Here is a 16,128-nt window from a genome sequence, read left to right as displayed (position 1 = left end):
CTTGTGTGGCAGGGTTATATGAAAGATACAATGGAGTCATTCAGTGTTAAAGTCATTTTAAGGTTGGACAAAATACTGACAAGAGCACAGACACTGTATCGGCAACAAAACTCGTCTCTGCCATTGGCTTTGAATAAATCGGGGCAGCGTCCTTTTGTTCTGCACTGTAGAGCCAATTCCAAAATGAGCAAATATTTAATTCTACCACTTAAAAGTGATTGTGGTGTCTTGGATTGCGAGTGAGACTAATTCATCCCGATGCAATGCTTAAACGCACTTTGAGCCAATTGTAGCTTGCACCAAATTCCACAAAGATCAAGTCTACATCACCAAAACACCCCTCTGCACAAAGTGATAAACGGAAAGGAAGGCACTGAGGGAAAGCATCCTTGTCTTGTCTCAATTACAATACGAGCACAAATCCATTAATGTGAGTTAGAGGTTCCGTGGACACACATTAAGTGTCTGTATTTACTTAAGGGACACCAAGGGAGTGTCAGTGGTTATTGAGCGTATGAGGAGGGGGAAAAAAATGACATCAGGAAAGTCGAAGAGAGAGAGAGCGAGAGAGAATAACTGCGTGTGAGTGAAATGGGAAAGGAAGCAAAAAGGAAAAAGGGAATGCAGAAAGCCCTTGGCCCCCTGCCTGCAATCTGCAATCTGCTGATGGCTGGGCTCGTGACGAGGAGGTGCACAGCGTCCATTTTTAGCGATGAGGTCATCTTTAATTAACAAAACAAAGAGAGTCAGCTGTGTCACTCCAATCTGTTATCTGCACCCATGCTCAAGGACACCGTTTATCTCCATATAATTCAATCTCTTTGAATGAGGGCTTATCGACGCATTGGAGGGGCAATTCTTGGTCTCTGCCCATAATGGGGCTGTTACATAAACAGGGGAGGGGGATGCCACTGACACTGATCGCGGGAAGAAAGGGGGCCATGAGGAAAGTAGTGAGGTATGATGAGGTGTGAGACATGTGACAGGGGAGGAGAGGGAGGCAGGAGGGATGATCCACATGTCATCCATCCCAGGAAGCTGGAGGAGAAAAGTGGAACTAAAATAAGGGCAAAGATCAAATGGCTAATCTGTTTCCCAGTCTGGCATTGCCAGCATGAGGTGACATCATTGCTGGGTAACCATCAGTGCTGGTGCCGTCTGTGTGCCTGTTCCTCTTCTCTCCATTGTGATCCCTCCTTCCCTCTCCTTTGTCTCTTCTGCTGATTTTGTATCCCTCCTCTGTTCTTCTCACTTCTCCGTGCCTCTCCACATTTTCATACAGCCTCTTCTCAAATCCTCATAATGTCCCTGCGCTGCCCTGCCCTCGTTTGTGTTCCGCGTTACAAAAATCAGGTGTCGTACAGCGGTGACGCAACACTGGAGCGACTCACAGGTTTTTAATTAGCGCTAAGTGTGTGCATTTGTGCAAGGGTTGTGGGGAGCACAGTGCTACGCTGATGAGCGCTCTCACTAAAAAGTGTCACCTCAGCATAACTGTGATTTAAAGACAAGCCACGCAAATTAGCAGCTGACGAGACAATGGGGGGGATTGTGAAAAATGGGATGATGGAATCCAGAAGCTTTTCGGAATTCAGCCAATGAGGGTATACTCTGGGTTAAGCCTTTTATTAGACAAATTTCATTACATTTTTTTGGCCCGTTCTGTTCATTCTGGGAACTCCCAGTGAGATACACAGGAAACTGAGCTGAAGGATGTCTGACATTATAGTGCAGGTAGGCCACTAATCATTCCCATACAGTCAGAACACAGTCAGAACAGAACACATCTTTTAACATGGGATTCTGCAGTTGCAATCATGGTATAAGATGCTCACTTGGTTACAAAGATTTTCTGGCTGTGGTACCTTACAAAACCTTACAAAAGTTTGAACAAAACTTGAATGAAACACGGTGAGTTATTGGTCTCGCCACTAATGCAAAATCAAAATAGCCTCAGAGGGTTGCATTTGTAATTTGATCACAGGTTAAGAGCACAGGTTGAAAGGACATGACTGTTTGTTCAAATAATTTCCAATTTTGTTTTGGTTTGCCACCAATTTCTGACCATTGCAGGCATGAGAGCTACTTCTACAGACTTTTCTTTTTAGCATTTTATCGATTTTAACACTCTTATCCAGTTTCTTAATGTCATCTGTGATCATCAATGTCTCCTTACATACTCCAGATGCTTTGTGCAGTAATGCTGAGCCCCACACTACACGCGCGGTGCATCAGCACTGCCTATCCAACCGGCTTCTCTGTGACTGCTGCCTCTGCCTTGGTGTGCCATCTAGAGGCCTGCACGGGGCCCAGTGAAGTGGATCACTCATTTGAGCACATCCATCACTGAAAATCGCAGGAGGAGTGGAGGGTGGTAAAAAAAAAACAACAACTACACAATGGTCTGAGAGCCTTGAGGTTAGAATAAACGGTCTGAATAATAGGATTGAGCAAACAACTCCACATGCCTTCCTTATTCATTGTTGATTTAAAAAAAACAACTATTGAATACATAAATACAAGTTATTGAAAGATAAGACTGAATGAAATAGTACATGGAACTTTCTATAGATCTATAGATATTCCTTTTTTGAAATTGTACATAAATTAAACCACTGTAGTTAATGGAACGTTTTAAGGTACTGCTCCATTTGCATATTGCAGTGGTAGAGACAATGCAGCCATTAAAGCAACTAATAAACCCTTTTATATGACTTTTATTTATTTGCTTTTCACATGCACCCACTGATCATTGCCTATCTATGCAGTTTCCTCCGAATAATGCAATACACAATTAAATACTGTTTGCAGATATAGGGTTTCCAGAATATGATGCTCTTCCCAATAGTCACTTGGTCGAATCACTTTCTAAGGGTTTCATTTGACTTATGCTCCATATCTTGAAATATGAGACGCAAGCAGATAGAGATGAGGAGGGTATATGAGAGGTATACAAAGGTTTAAACATCACTGATGATAGCTTTCCTTTAAATATAGTTCTGTTTCCCACAATCACTGCCCTGTGACAGGGTCTACAAGCTTATTTACTTTCCCTTGCTGACAAAATTAACATTTAAACTTGCCTGCCAATTAGAATAAGTAATTAGGGTCGTTGAGTCTTTAGTACTTGACCATTAAAATCCACCCCTGTATCTGGCTTTTTCAGCACTTACGCACTACCGAGAAAATTAATTAAAATCTGGGATGACCTCATCTTCACCTATATGCATCATCTCAGTGACTCAGTGCCCCTCTTGCCTCGGAGGAGCAGGTGATCCCTCTCTGTCTGCTCCATCTGTACATCTGGCACCAGCAGTGTTCGGACGTCTTCAACACTAAACCTCAGGACCCGGGACTTGGCAGTAACCACTGTGTCTGCAATACCCTCTCTCCCACTGTTAGTCATTGTGACAAAGACAGGATGAAAGTTGTGAATAAAACACCCTCCTGCCCACCCAAACTAAAGCATATTGCCTTTTGACTGTATCGCACAAGCACGACACTCCTCCGACAATATCTTTTAGGCTGCTACAGACTGTGGATGACTATGAAGGATGTTAATTTGGGAGCATCTTGATCTTCAACATAGTTGTAGAAGTTTTTGAGCATCGGTCCCTGAGCACTAACTTCCCCAAACTAGATGGCAACATCACTATTGAGTGTTGTTATCCAGCTTTTTCTTGTTTACTGGCAGGAATTACCCATATGTCCTAGTCCCAGTTCTAAGACCAAAGGTCAACCTTAGGATCCTTTGGATTAATGGATGTAGAATCCATTTGAATGGTGTTTATTATCTTAGCTAACAAAAAGTGGTAAACATGTCCTCGATGGCAGAAGGGTGTTACGACACCAACTTGTGAATTTCCTCAACGAAGGATCAATAAAGGTAAATCTCATCTTATCTATCTTATCTTAACTGTGCTGATACAACAAAGGTTCAAATGCATAACCCTACTTCTGTTTCTATTTAAAAATCAAATAGCTAATTTTATGTGCTGAATGAAGAAAATACCTTCTTGGATTCCCCACCAATGCTTGAAAATAAGATTTAAACTTTAAATCACCCAGAGCAGAATCAAATGAACAGCAGCATTTCTAGCCATGACATGAGCTAGATGACTCCACGAGGGAGTTCAAGCAACAGTCGAGTTCAGGATACATCTAAGGTGATTAGAGTGATACCAGGTCGCCGTCAGTACAGATTCCTTGAGGAGAAAATCCTGACTTTGTTTCGTGGAAATGGGAGGCTTTCAAGGATACGAAGGAGCATCTGCTACTGACGTGAGCCTTGTTTTCCCTTTCAACTGCCAGCGAGGAGACAACCTCTTGTGATTAACTGCTAATGTGAACAATAGGACCAACTCTGGTCTATGTCAGTGTAATTGTGAGATGACACATTGCAAATCAACAAAAGCAGTGGAGCCTGGTAATGGTGAGTATGCACTGATGGTGTTACTGTTTGGATATGGCAGACTTAAATAACCCTGAAATAGCCATGGAAAACAACAACAATAAAACAGCTACTTGGTTGGTGTAGTGGGTTCCATTTCACCAAAAGGTATTTAAATTCACAATGTTAAAATAAATGAAATGGCATAGGTGCAAACACATGATAGCCATCTATGTTGCATCTAGGTGTTGCATATTCTCATAGTCGCCTGTTTTTCCCTTTAATGCTTTGCAACCATGCATATATGGGCCTAGACCTGGGTGGTGTGGGGATACTGGGGGCTGCCAATAGAGAATCATATCCATATAAACAACTAGATCTGTGAACCAAGGGCTCAGCTGGTTTCCTCGCACATCAAAGTAGCAAGACTTATCTCCAAGTCACTGTCGACCTCAGAGAGGAGATTTGTGGGAGACCAGGGAGAAAACCTTCAAGAAAAGATGACTTTTCTTTACAAAAGGTACCGATAAGTGGAGTGATCTGAGGGGATTGGAGACAGGGGCCTTGTTGTTGATGGTTTGTACAGATGGGAGAGAAACAGGTGCTGCTACAAAATGACCTAATCCCTCCGAAGCCCTCCTGCTACACACAAAAATATACCTTGTCTCTTACAAAGACAAAGTCAGGGAGAGGGAATTGGCGATGAATGTCAACAAAGGATGTTAAAAGTGAAAAATGAAACCTTGTGGCGCCGGGTTTCAGAGGCGGAGGACAGAAACCATGTTAGTGGAAAAAACTGAAAAACAGCACAATAACATCCTATAAAAAACAAAAACTTATTTATTATCATATTTTATGTGGTTTGTGCCTTAGTTCAGTATTTTCCGGAATCAAAATGAAAACATAAATAGCACAAACTTTTTCGTATCAATATTTTTCTGTGTTTATAGTCAAATATGCAGCTATACTGGGATGATGAGATGAGCTGAGATGATGAGGGCAGAAAACATCACTAATGTGATAAATGAGGATGCATTTGTGTTCAGAGACGTAAGACGGAGTACACGGAGCAAGAAATTGACAAATTGCAGGGAGAGGCCAGACCGGTATTGGAAGCAGCCATTCAGCTCACATCATTGATCCTTACGTCACCCAGCGCATTGATGGAGGGTTCATAACTGAAGGAAACACTTCCAAACAACACACTCAAACTTTGTCATGACTTGAACAGGGGCACGGTATAATTTCTGGAAAGTACGTCATGCAGGAGGGAGTCACGTTGGCAACATTTGTGAATCTTAGCGGAGAGGAGAAGATGCCATTCACAGTCGGGGTTTTCAAGGACTCTGTGATTGCATCCTGATTCATGCAGGAAGCTGCTGCGAATGAAAAACCCAAGCCGCCAGGCTATTACATCATTTAATTCAGCTTATTAACATGGATAAAAGCGTAATCAGCCTGTCGATAAACCAACTGCCTTTCAAAACAGATGCAACACCTCATCTGCAACGATAAGACAACAGGGCTCTGGAGGTTTAAAATAATAACTAATAACATATCCCCACTGAGGTGATGATGCTGCTGACTTACTCATGTGGCTTATTTATACTATCTTTAGTACGAAAAGAGATACGTCCATTTCAAACGATCTAGCCGATGCTGCAAAACGTCACCGGGTCACGTGACCCAGCTGCAGCACCTTGGGGCCGCCTCACAACTCTGCTCTGATTGGCTGAGGGCTTCGCTGATACGCATGTCGTGTCTTATGTTTTGATTCCAAGAATTCAGATGCGTTGTCTGCTCGGTATATTAATAAATGTAAGGTGTAAAGCAAAATAAAAATAACATTTATTTATATATATATATATATATATATCAACAAATATATTCATTAATTTATTCATTGTTCTCATCTGACTCGTCCTTATACCTAACCTTTAGAAGACGTGCACAAAGACGATATGAATACAGACTAACAACAGAATTCTTTTACATATGCATCTAACATTGTGAATAAATTAGACTTTACTCTGCTTATGATACAGGGAGATTTTAATGCTCAACTGCAACTAAACAATGAAGAAAACATTTTTGAAAATCAATTAGAGAAGTTCAATCTCTGGAAACCTTGAAACAAAGAAACACCTCTTCGGTCTCCTCCTTATATAACTGATGTTAAAAACAGTCTAGCTCAGGAGGGATTCAGTCTCGTCCCCCATCCTCGTCTAGACAGTAGCGACATACAAACGTGGCTTTGGGGGGAAGAAGTGAGGGCTGCTTCCAAGTGTCTGCATCTCCATGCTCACATCAGCCATCTGCACGAGTGTGCACATGGCTAATTGTGTGTTCTCAGAGTGTGTGACTCATGCTGAGTGTTTGTGTGTGGCTGTCTGTTTATCTTTCCAGTCTCAAACACTAGCCCGAAGCAGTGTTTCATCTTGGCAATGGATGAGGATGCAGCCTCAGCCTCCTGTGATTGCCGGTGCCGACTGAACCTCTTCCCCTGGATGCAGGTGCTGCTACCCTTACCACTGGCAACATTGGTAATAGCTTACGTTCAATCTCTCCACCAGACGGGTTAATCTACGCATCTGTCCTCTGTTTTCAGTGATCATAAGCATCTGCCCAAAGATTGAATGCTGGGCTGTTATGGTGTCTTTTTCAGAATGAGATATAATTACTTCCAACTACTAGGTTGTGTTTTAACCCCTGTTCTTTGGTTTATTTGTTGATTGGTTTGTTTGTTTGTCAGCAGGATCAGGCGAGAAGTACTGAACACATTTTCAGGAAACTTGGAAGGATGGGACCTGACCCCAAAAAGGACCTATTCATTTTGGACAAGGATCCCGACACAGGGGCACATCTTGATAATCAGATAATTCATGGATCATTCATGGATCTTGATGATAAAAAAATCTGCCTTGGTTAGGGGAATGATGTCAATGATTGTGTGAAATTTGGTGCAGATGAATTGTGGGACCTTGGCAAAGGTATGTGCTCTACTGCGTGCCATTCTAGTTTTGTTTTTGATCTTGGGTTATTTAAATGCTACATATTCAGCACTAAAAAACTTTTTTTCAACCTTTTATTCAAACCGCATCTGTTCGTACGGTTGAAATTGTCCCTTATTTCTCCCCAGTTGTGACGTCATACAAGGGGAAATTCAGAACACCGCCCTGTTCAAACTGATTGTATAACAAACATATGACAAATATATCATAAAAATCAGATTTGTGAGGAGTACCACATTTTTGCTTTACTTGAACTTAATAACAACACTTAAAAATTTGAATATGAAACACCTCACACCGCCCTACAGTGCCAACCATCAGCTAAGCTCTGGATCGGGTTTTTCCCTACAATTGTCTAGATTGTTGAATACGGTTTACTGTAAATCAGCCAAGTAATCCTTCAGTGTGTATCCACCATTAGATGTCGGAGAGGGAGGCTTGCCTGCAAGCTCACTGGTTCAAATCATCACACAGTCTTGGAAAATATGAACAGGGAAAATGAAGGAGCAACACTTGCTTTCCACAAAACCACCAAGATGCCCTCGAGCAAAGCATTTATCCCCAAACTGCTCCATTAGAGCTGCTCAGTTGCCAACGGTGGAAGACTGGTTTCACTGGCGGCTTCCATAGGGGAATGTACGTGTGTGTGTGTGTCTGTGTGTATCTGTCTGCAAAAGACAAGAGATGCACTGCTGAGAAGAAAAAGCACTGAATGATTGCGCCTGAGAACGTGGGATGAGTATTTTACTTTGTATATACAAGGTGAGCAGGGGCACAAGGTTTAACTGAGCCTCTGATTTATCTCAGCTTTTGGTTTCATTATAAGATTTTCCATTTTCCTAGAAAGTGCCTCTGAGGCAGTCCTTAAATAAGAAACCAGTGGTGGCTAAGGGGAATACAAATCCAATAATTTCTAAATAAGTCGGAGTAACTGTGAGAAAATAATACTTCTCAAACACCATGTTGTTCTATTTGCTGAGTCCCGAGAACAAGATCTCATCGTTTTAAAGAAGGTGCTACTGTTCCATAAATCTACCCTGGCAATGTCTTTCAGGTATCAGCAGTCGTGATGCCCACAGTTTGGACAACAAAAGAGGTTTGAGTGGCTAGACGTTTCAGTATTTGCAACAGAGCTGGGAGTTCGCGGAGTTGGAAGTTTCCTGCCAGTTAACATTACATACTGCACAATAACAGAATTAAATGGAAACCCTGAAAGGCAGCTTTTTTTGTTGTTTGTTTTTGCCAAAAAGTTTAGTTTTTTCATCTGGTGATTCCAACATCTGGTGATTTTATATTTGCCTGCCTTTAACCTGCTGCCCTGACAAAATCCTCAAAGAGCCTCTGAAGGGTCATGGTGAGACATTTTTAGAGGATTACTTTTCTGTTCCCTTGCAATACTTTTCTGTTCCCTCGCAATACTTCTCTGTTCCCTCGCAATACTTTTCTGCTCCCTCGCAATACTTTTCTGTTCCCCCACAATACATTTCTGTTCCCTCACAATACTTTTCTGTTATCGCACAACACTTTTTTCATTACCTCACAGTATTTTTCTTCTTCGGAGCGATATGTAGTAAAGTGCAGCTCAGGCCACATTTTTCTGCCTGAACCGAAAAACTCATAAAAACTGAACGGATACAGATGACTGCACACATAATGATATGACAAATGTTGCATGATGGGAACGGGAAACTTCTGCAAGATAAAATGGAAAAGTATCGCAAGGTAACGCAGACAGTATTTTAGAGGGAACTTGGAGCAATCCTCAAAAGATTTATTACGGTGACCCTTCCGGGATTCCATATTTTATTTTATTTTATTAACAAAAAACCTTGAGGTCTTTGAGGGCTCCCGTTGGGTCATATACTTGAACACATACATAAATAAGTTGCTTTTACCCCCTCACTGAATTTCTCTATTCGTTTTGTATCTTTAACGAGACGATTAGAGAAAGTTGACAGAGTGAAACATGACTAATAGCTCGAGATAAAGAGTGACAGGCATAAAGGCAGGAGAAGATGATTAAAGACAAATGATGACGACGATGACTTCTCATCGATATATTACTGTCTATTATGACATGATTTATAGTGGTGACTGGCACATAGCGCAGTGAGTCACCCACACCATCTGCCCCTTCCTACCTCACCTCTGCCAGCATGCCTGTGTCTAGCAGTCTGTATCCTCTCTTCGCTCGCTGGTGCCCACGCTTCATCAGCACTCCTCCCAGGGGTGATGGATGGCCCCGTCCATGCTTCCCAATGACTAAAGCCAGCTTCATCCAGACCACCTCATCTCTTCGATATTATTAAACTCCTATCACCCTTCCGCTGATTCACCCCAGCCACTCGTCACAACCGCAACCACTTACCTAGCCCCGCGGCACAGCGGTCAGAACCGTTCGCGGCGCCTGATAAATTGCACCTACGTCATTTTCTCCCATCCTCAGCCCGAGATCCTCCCTCTGCTCTGTAACTAGACCAAAAACTTTACCTCTTTTCCCACAACTGTAACTTGACTCTTCCCGTTTAGAGTCTCCCCAGCACATCCTCAAACATATGTATTATTCTATTTATCTGTGGAATTTAATTATCCTCTCTGCCCTCATCATCCTCTCACCATTGGCCTGAAGCACGGCTCCTTGTTGACTTCTGTTTGCAGTTAAAACACCCTGTGCAGAGCAGAGTATATGAGAAACTTTCCCAAACGCTGGTAGTCATGAGGCAGTCACAGGATTAACCCGATTTATACAATTTAGAGCCTCTAATCCACCTAATTTCCACTTCTGTGGACGGGAGAGGAAAACCAAGATGAGTTTGGTGGAACATGCAAAATCCAGACAGGAAGAGATGATCATCAGGATTTGGAACAACAGCGGTAAACACTGCCACCCAAAAGAGTTGATGAAACGACCACAACGATCAAAATGTAGATATGATCCTCTCTCTCGGCACATGTTTATATCAGTAAAACAACAAACATGAGCACTAAGCTAATTAAATTTCCAAATCATGACAGACTTTCATGTTGAGGCCTTGCGGTTAGAGAGTTGGGCTCAAAACCAATAGCTCACTGGTTCAAATCCATGGATCAGCAGGAATAAGTGTGGGAGGGGGAGGTGAATGAGCAGTGCCCGTCCCCCTCAATCCACGGGTTAAATGTCCTTGAGCAAGGCATCTAAACCTCCCAACTGGTTGAGGCTTTCCATTGCTCCCATTGTATGTTCACTACTGAATCCAGAGGTCAAATTGTGTGTACTTGGACAGTGAAGGAATCTTTTCTATATTTCATGTAGATATTAGATGATAGTTCAAGTTTTTGTACAAACAAAATAGCCACATAATCTCATCCTATACAGCACTGATATATAATAATATTAAGGTCTTTGTAAAATTGCCAAATGAATTTCAAGCAAAAAAACGAGCTGCCTTCATTGTCGTGCTGCAGTGTAATAAATCTAGACAGTTATATTTATGATTTGTATTTCTTCACCTGTGTAGACCTCTGCCTCCGAGGGGTCCTCCACTCGTTTGTGCTGGATGATGTAGTCAGAAACCTTGCATCCAATCAGAGGCTCCACATCCATCCACTCCAGGGCCACCATTGTGCTCGAGGGCTCCAGGTAAGGGGCTAAGCGAAAACTGATCAGAGAAAAGAAACTTTAAGATGTGGACATGAGGTGATTATAAACAATGAGACATAAAGCTGTTAATTTCAGTGTGCATGCATGGGGCAGTAAAATATAGGCCTGAACTGAGAATGGAAGAGTAACCTCATGTGGTCATTCCTGGGCTGAGGCTGTCACACCTCTGCCAACATCTCACTGGACAACAGGATGGCAAACGGCAGGCTTCTGACAAAAACAACATTCCGATGCCACCTGTTCTCCAGCAGTTTCCCCTTTTTAATTTCACCAAAGAGATAAAAGAACAGTATTTCCATTTTCGCCTGCCCTCCAGCTGTATCTGCGACAGTGGCGTGAGAGAGGTGGGTTATCCCTCTTTCATACAAAGCACACCACTCTGTTTCATCCTCACGGACAGTAATAATAATAATAATAGTAGTGCAGGTTTTTACAGGTCTTACAGTCTGGTCAGTGAATGAGTGGGAGATTTGGCTGCTGCAGTGACTCTTCTCTGGGCCTTTCGTGCCAGCGGCATTGGGCCCGCGGAGAGCCTGAAACCACACCCCTCTTCTCCATTTCCATAACCACAATCCACAAACAAAACAACCATAAAAGCATCTCAAACTACTTGTGCAACACTTGCGCGGCATTATCCAAGTCTCAAGTATCAGTGCGTATGTCAGAAAACCCAGCACTTTTGGTAAAGTATTGCTACGTCTCACCACAATATGTAAATAGCAGCAGCGCTTGAGTTTTTGAATTGTAGTTGTTCACATTTGATGTCTTTATAACAACTTCTCACCCATGTTGGCGTGAAAAAACTGAGGTTCCTTGTTTATCCTTGATTTTGGAAACTGTGTGTATCGTAAGAATAAGCATTGGAGTCCCTGGAAGAGTGCTGGGATTTGAACCGACCTACAGTCTGTATTTCAGGAGCATGTGACACATAAATATTTGTTCCCATGTACAATCATTACAGAAGGCATAGCTGTAAAATGAGGAATATGTTTTTCTAAGCATCAAAACCATCTATGTGTTGTCAGTTCAAGGTAAAAGAAAATCGGAGATTTCGTAATATTATGAAAATAAATTCATAATTTAGCCAAATGTCACATATGAGGGGGAAGTCAGAACATCATCATGTCTCCTGCGTTAAAATAACGAATGTGGAGAATCATGTTAAGTTATACTTCATTGAACTTAATCATTTGGATCATCAGCACCACATTATCATAGGTATCAAGACTTTGAGAAAAAAAATGTGCTAGAAATCGTCTGTTCTGAAGAAGGCACCACACAGACTTGGAGGAAATCGCCTCTTTTGCAAGATTTCTTATCCAGACGAGTGGAACGAGCACAGTCTCGTATCATTATGACTTTCGTCTCAAATGCGAATTTATTCTCGAAATCTCTGGATTTATTTTCTCCTATATGGCCTTGCTCCTCCGTTGTCTAATAGAATTAAAAAGGTCGGTAAATCATTTTCATGAGACTCCTGTGTGTTGTGAGATTCATATTACGCCACTTTGTTGTTGGGCGATGACATTGTCCCTCTTTACCAACAATGACAAGGTGAAAACATTTGATGTATTGTCGTCTCTGGTAAAGTCTGAATGAGGACATGGGTTGCAATTTCAAAATTGAACTGGTCTAGCATCAGCGACATTTGGAAAATTAGTTTGCATCTTTGCCATAGTATTTGCTTCGGCATCCCCTCCATGTGGTGTACAATTCTTTACATTACATCAGCAAGAATTATTTCAAGGTATAAATTTGGTTATAGATGATATGTGGACAGGGCCTCTGCCAAAAATAAATCATTACATTGGGTGCAAATTTCATTAGGTCTTGGACCCCATAATGCTCTCTTGCAGCAGCTACACTATATTTTATCCTTGTTACGCTTTTATTATTCTACAGTGGTGCCAGTGAACGTTGGCATTCATTCTGGATCGCAATACACTAATATAATATACAAGGCATATTTTAAATGCTTTGATTGTGGCCTCGTCCTCTGAAGCCTTGCCCTTTCAACTTCCTGCTCCTTTTTCAGAAGTTCTCAGAGCAACGCTATCTGGGGGTGGATGACTCAGAAAATCCTCAGGGGTATTGTTAGGACACCTTGAATGAGAGCATGTTCTTTTCAGAGGGGTGTAATGGCCGACTGACAGTTATTAGAACTTTGGGGACTTTTGTCTACAACTTTCTTCAGTGGCTCAGGAATCAGGTAGAGACAGGTGTGTGTGTGTGTGTGTGTGTGTGTGTGTGTGTGTGTGTGTGTGTGTGTGTGTGTGTGTATGTCCACATGCATACATGAGTGTGTCTGCAGTGCATCAGTGCATGCAACCATGAAATCTCTCCTGTGCAAGAGTTCCTGGGTGTCGTGGTGTCACCTCACACTTACATCGGCTGCCGGAGGGGACTGCAGTTAGGCAGGCCATCTTTGCTGAAGGCACTCAGGTCACAGCGACACCAGTTATCAATGACATCGCCCTTTCCAGCACACCAGTATGAGCTCATTGTGGCGCCTTTGAAGGCCTGTAAAGGGTAACAGGTGAGAGAAATGCAATTATCTCTTGGAACATGCGCTGCCCATCCATCTAGGCTTACCCAACCCCCCCCCCCACATCTCCCGACCCGCCCACCTTCCCCACCACTGCCCTCCATATCCCAGCACGCACACGTAGACACACACTCCTGTACCGCTGTCCATATGATGACTGTCCACCGACTATAATCATTTCCTTTCGCCTAATCCCCTAAAATGAGCCATGAGTGCTAACATGTCAAACCTCAGCCTTACTTTAATAGCCCCTTGAGGAAGTGAGGGCTGGCGAAATAGTCTTAGGCTCAAAATGGATCTCACAAAGATAGCAGTACAGGTATACACACACACACGCACACATGCACACACACACGCACAGAGTGACCTTTTCACACCCACTGTTCCCAATTACCGGAAGGCAGGAACATAGCACCATAATATCGACAAGCTTACACTGTGATATCATAGATGCGCTGTGACTTTTATAATGGATGTGTGAAAGCTGTGACACTCCCCACCTCCGCCATTCTATGCGCATGTTGGTGTGTGAGGGTGTGTGTGTGTGTGTGTGTGTGTGTGTGTGTGTGTGTGTGTGCATGTGTGCATCTGTCGCTGTCGGTCTGCCTGGGTAGGGGACGGAGGGGGTGGGGTAGTGAGATGTAAGGAGATGATGTCATCTCCTTACATCTCCGTGTGCTGCTTCATTAACGGGGCGATGGAAGAAAAAAAAAAATCAAAGGCAGAAGCGCAGTCATTCTATAAAAGGCAGGAAAATGCCAATATAACCGTCAAAGTAATAAAGTATAATGTCAGGGCTTTCCCTAAAGCCACAGGCATGATATAGAGGGAGTTCAAGGGAGTTCGCCAGCCCTCTGGCTCCCCCTCTCACACTATGGATCAATGGAGCACTCAGATATTTATGTTCTCTGACCGGCTGGTAGCGCTGCCTCATGCAGACAACGTTGGAGAGATGTGCTTGATCATGGTCACAAAAACAGGACACTGGAACCGTGTGGAAACATTATCACTGGGCAACAGCCATCCACCAAAAAGCAGAGAGGAGCCACTCCTTTGTTTCCAACACACCATGACACTGACTTATCCGAAAGCAAAAGGAATTGATGAGACCACACACATTTTTAGGACGACCGCGCACATGCAGCGTGTATCAGGCACATGCAACACACGCACGCGCACACACACACACACACACACACACACACACACACACACACACACACACACACACACACACACACACACACACACACACACACACACACACACACACACACACACACACACACACACACACCAGCAATTAATGATTGATTTCCACAGTTGGTTGTTTCATTTCATTGGAGAAATGCCAAGGAAGATTTCTGCAGTGTGTTGATTAGTGAAAGTGACATTTGAGATGACTTTGGGAAATAGTCCTGACCAGAGAGGCAGACGGCGCGGCCAAAAACACAGTCAGGGTATGCACTCAGAAGCTGATGTTAGCATTTCCACAACACTGCATTGTTAGCTGTAAAGGAGGCTCGACAGACTTTCATGGGAACTGACTCCCAATACCACTTGCCTTCACTCAAGGCAAAGGATCTTGAGAGTGGAAGTGGCCTGAATGAGTGGTAGAGTAGGAAAGAGTGAGAAAAGACGAGGATGAACCCGGAGAGACTGAAGGAAATCTGACAAACCCCCCCCAAGATTAACAAAAAAAAAAACAAAGGTATGAAAATGTAGACTCCCGACTCTCCCCAACTTACCGTGGGACAGGATCAGGATCCTTCACCAGTCAAGGCTTTCTCATTATTTATCCTCCCATACAAGCCCCTCTAAATTAGCCTGCTGAATGAGCAGTTATTATAGGGGATAGGCAAGCACTGTAAGCCTTCGCTATATAAAGCGAAGGCTTTTGGAAAACCGAAGGCCCTTGGAAAACCGAAAAAAGGGGAAAAAAGGTTATTTAATTCCCCCCCTTGCCTGAACCCATGTGGCTAACTGCTGCAAGGGGTCTTGCCACCTCATGACGATGGGAAGCAGGCCACAGACAAAGGCAACGAGAAAAAAAAGCTCTACACGAGGTCTATGCTTGCACATAGACTAGACAAATATGAGAAATGACCTCCGCTGCTAGGGGCAAAAAGGAGAGAAAGACCACAGGACCGCCATGCGTTTACCACCCTCCAAATTCCTAGAAAAACCCCATATGGGTCTGCGCGCTTGAATGCATGGCTGCACATGTGAAAAATAGACAAAGCGATTACCACCGTGTTTATGTTTGAAGGGTAATGCAAGCCAGTCTCCACTGGGTAAACAGGGAATCTAGTTGTGGTTTACAGAATGAGGCGGGGGGTTGGGTGGGGGGTTGGGTGGGGGCACAGGAGGTAAAACGGGGATGAGGATTTGGAGAAAAGCACGAAGAAGTGGTAGTTAGTATCTGGTAATGTGTCAAGTGTGCGGTGGTAGAGACGGGGATATGTTCTGCCGATGTGGGAAACAAAAGGCCAGGGTCAGTGAGGAAAGGCCCGGGACTCGTCACTAGATACCCTATACTTTA

At 43.2% G+C, this 16,128-nt stretch overlaps 1 protein-coding gene across 4 annotated transcripts in view; it reads right to left on the bottom strand.

The window, feature by feature from the left end:
• Nucleotides 1-16,128, bottom strand: part of LOC117771559 (astrotactin-2) — a 248,692-nt gene that overhangs the window by 24,088 nt on the left and 208,476 nt on the right. For all 4 annotated transcript variants that reach the window (XM_034602058.1, XM_034602059.1, XM_034602060.1 and 1 more), the window contains 2 exons: nt 13,428-13,561; nt 10,891-11,039 (listed from right to left, as the gene is read on the bottom strand). In XM_034602058.1, coding sequence (XP_034457949.1) covers nt 10,891-11,039; nt 13,428-13,561 — 283 coding nt within the window. The remainder of the gene's footprint in view (nt 1-10,890; nt 11,040-13,427; nt 13,562-16,128) is intronic.

The sequence above is a fragment of the Hippoglossus hippoglossus genome, chromosome 12 (genome assembly GCF_009819705.1).
Source record: "Hippoglossus hippoglossus isolate fHipHip1 chromosome 12, fHipHip1.pri, whole genome shotgun sequence".
In the NCBI taxonomy this organism is placed as follows: Eukaryota; Metazoa; Chordata; class Actinopteri; order Pleuronectiformes; family Pleuronectidae; genus Hippoglossus; species Hippoglossus hippoglossus.
This window is presented reverse-complemented; position numbering and strand designations above follow the sequence as displayed.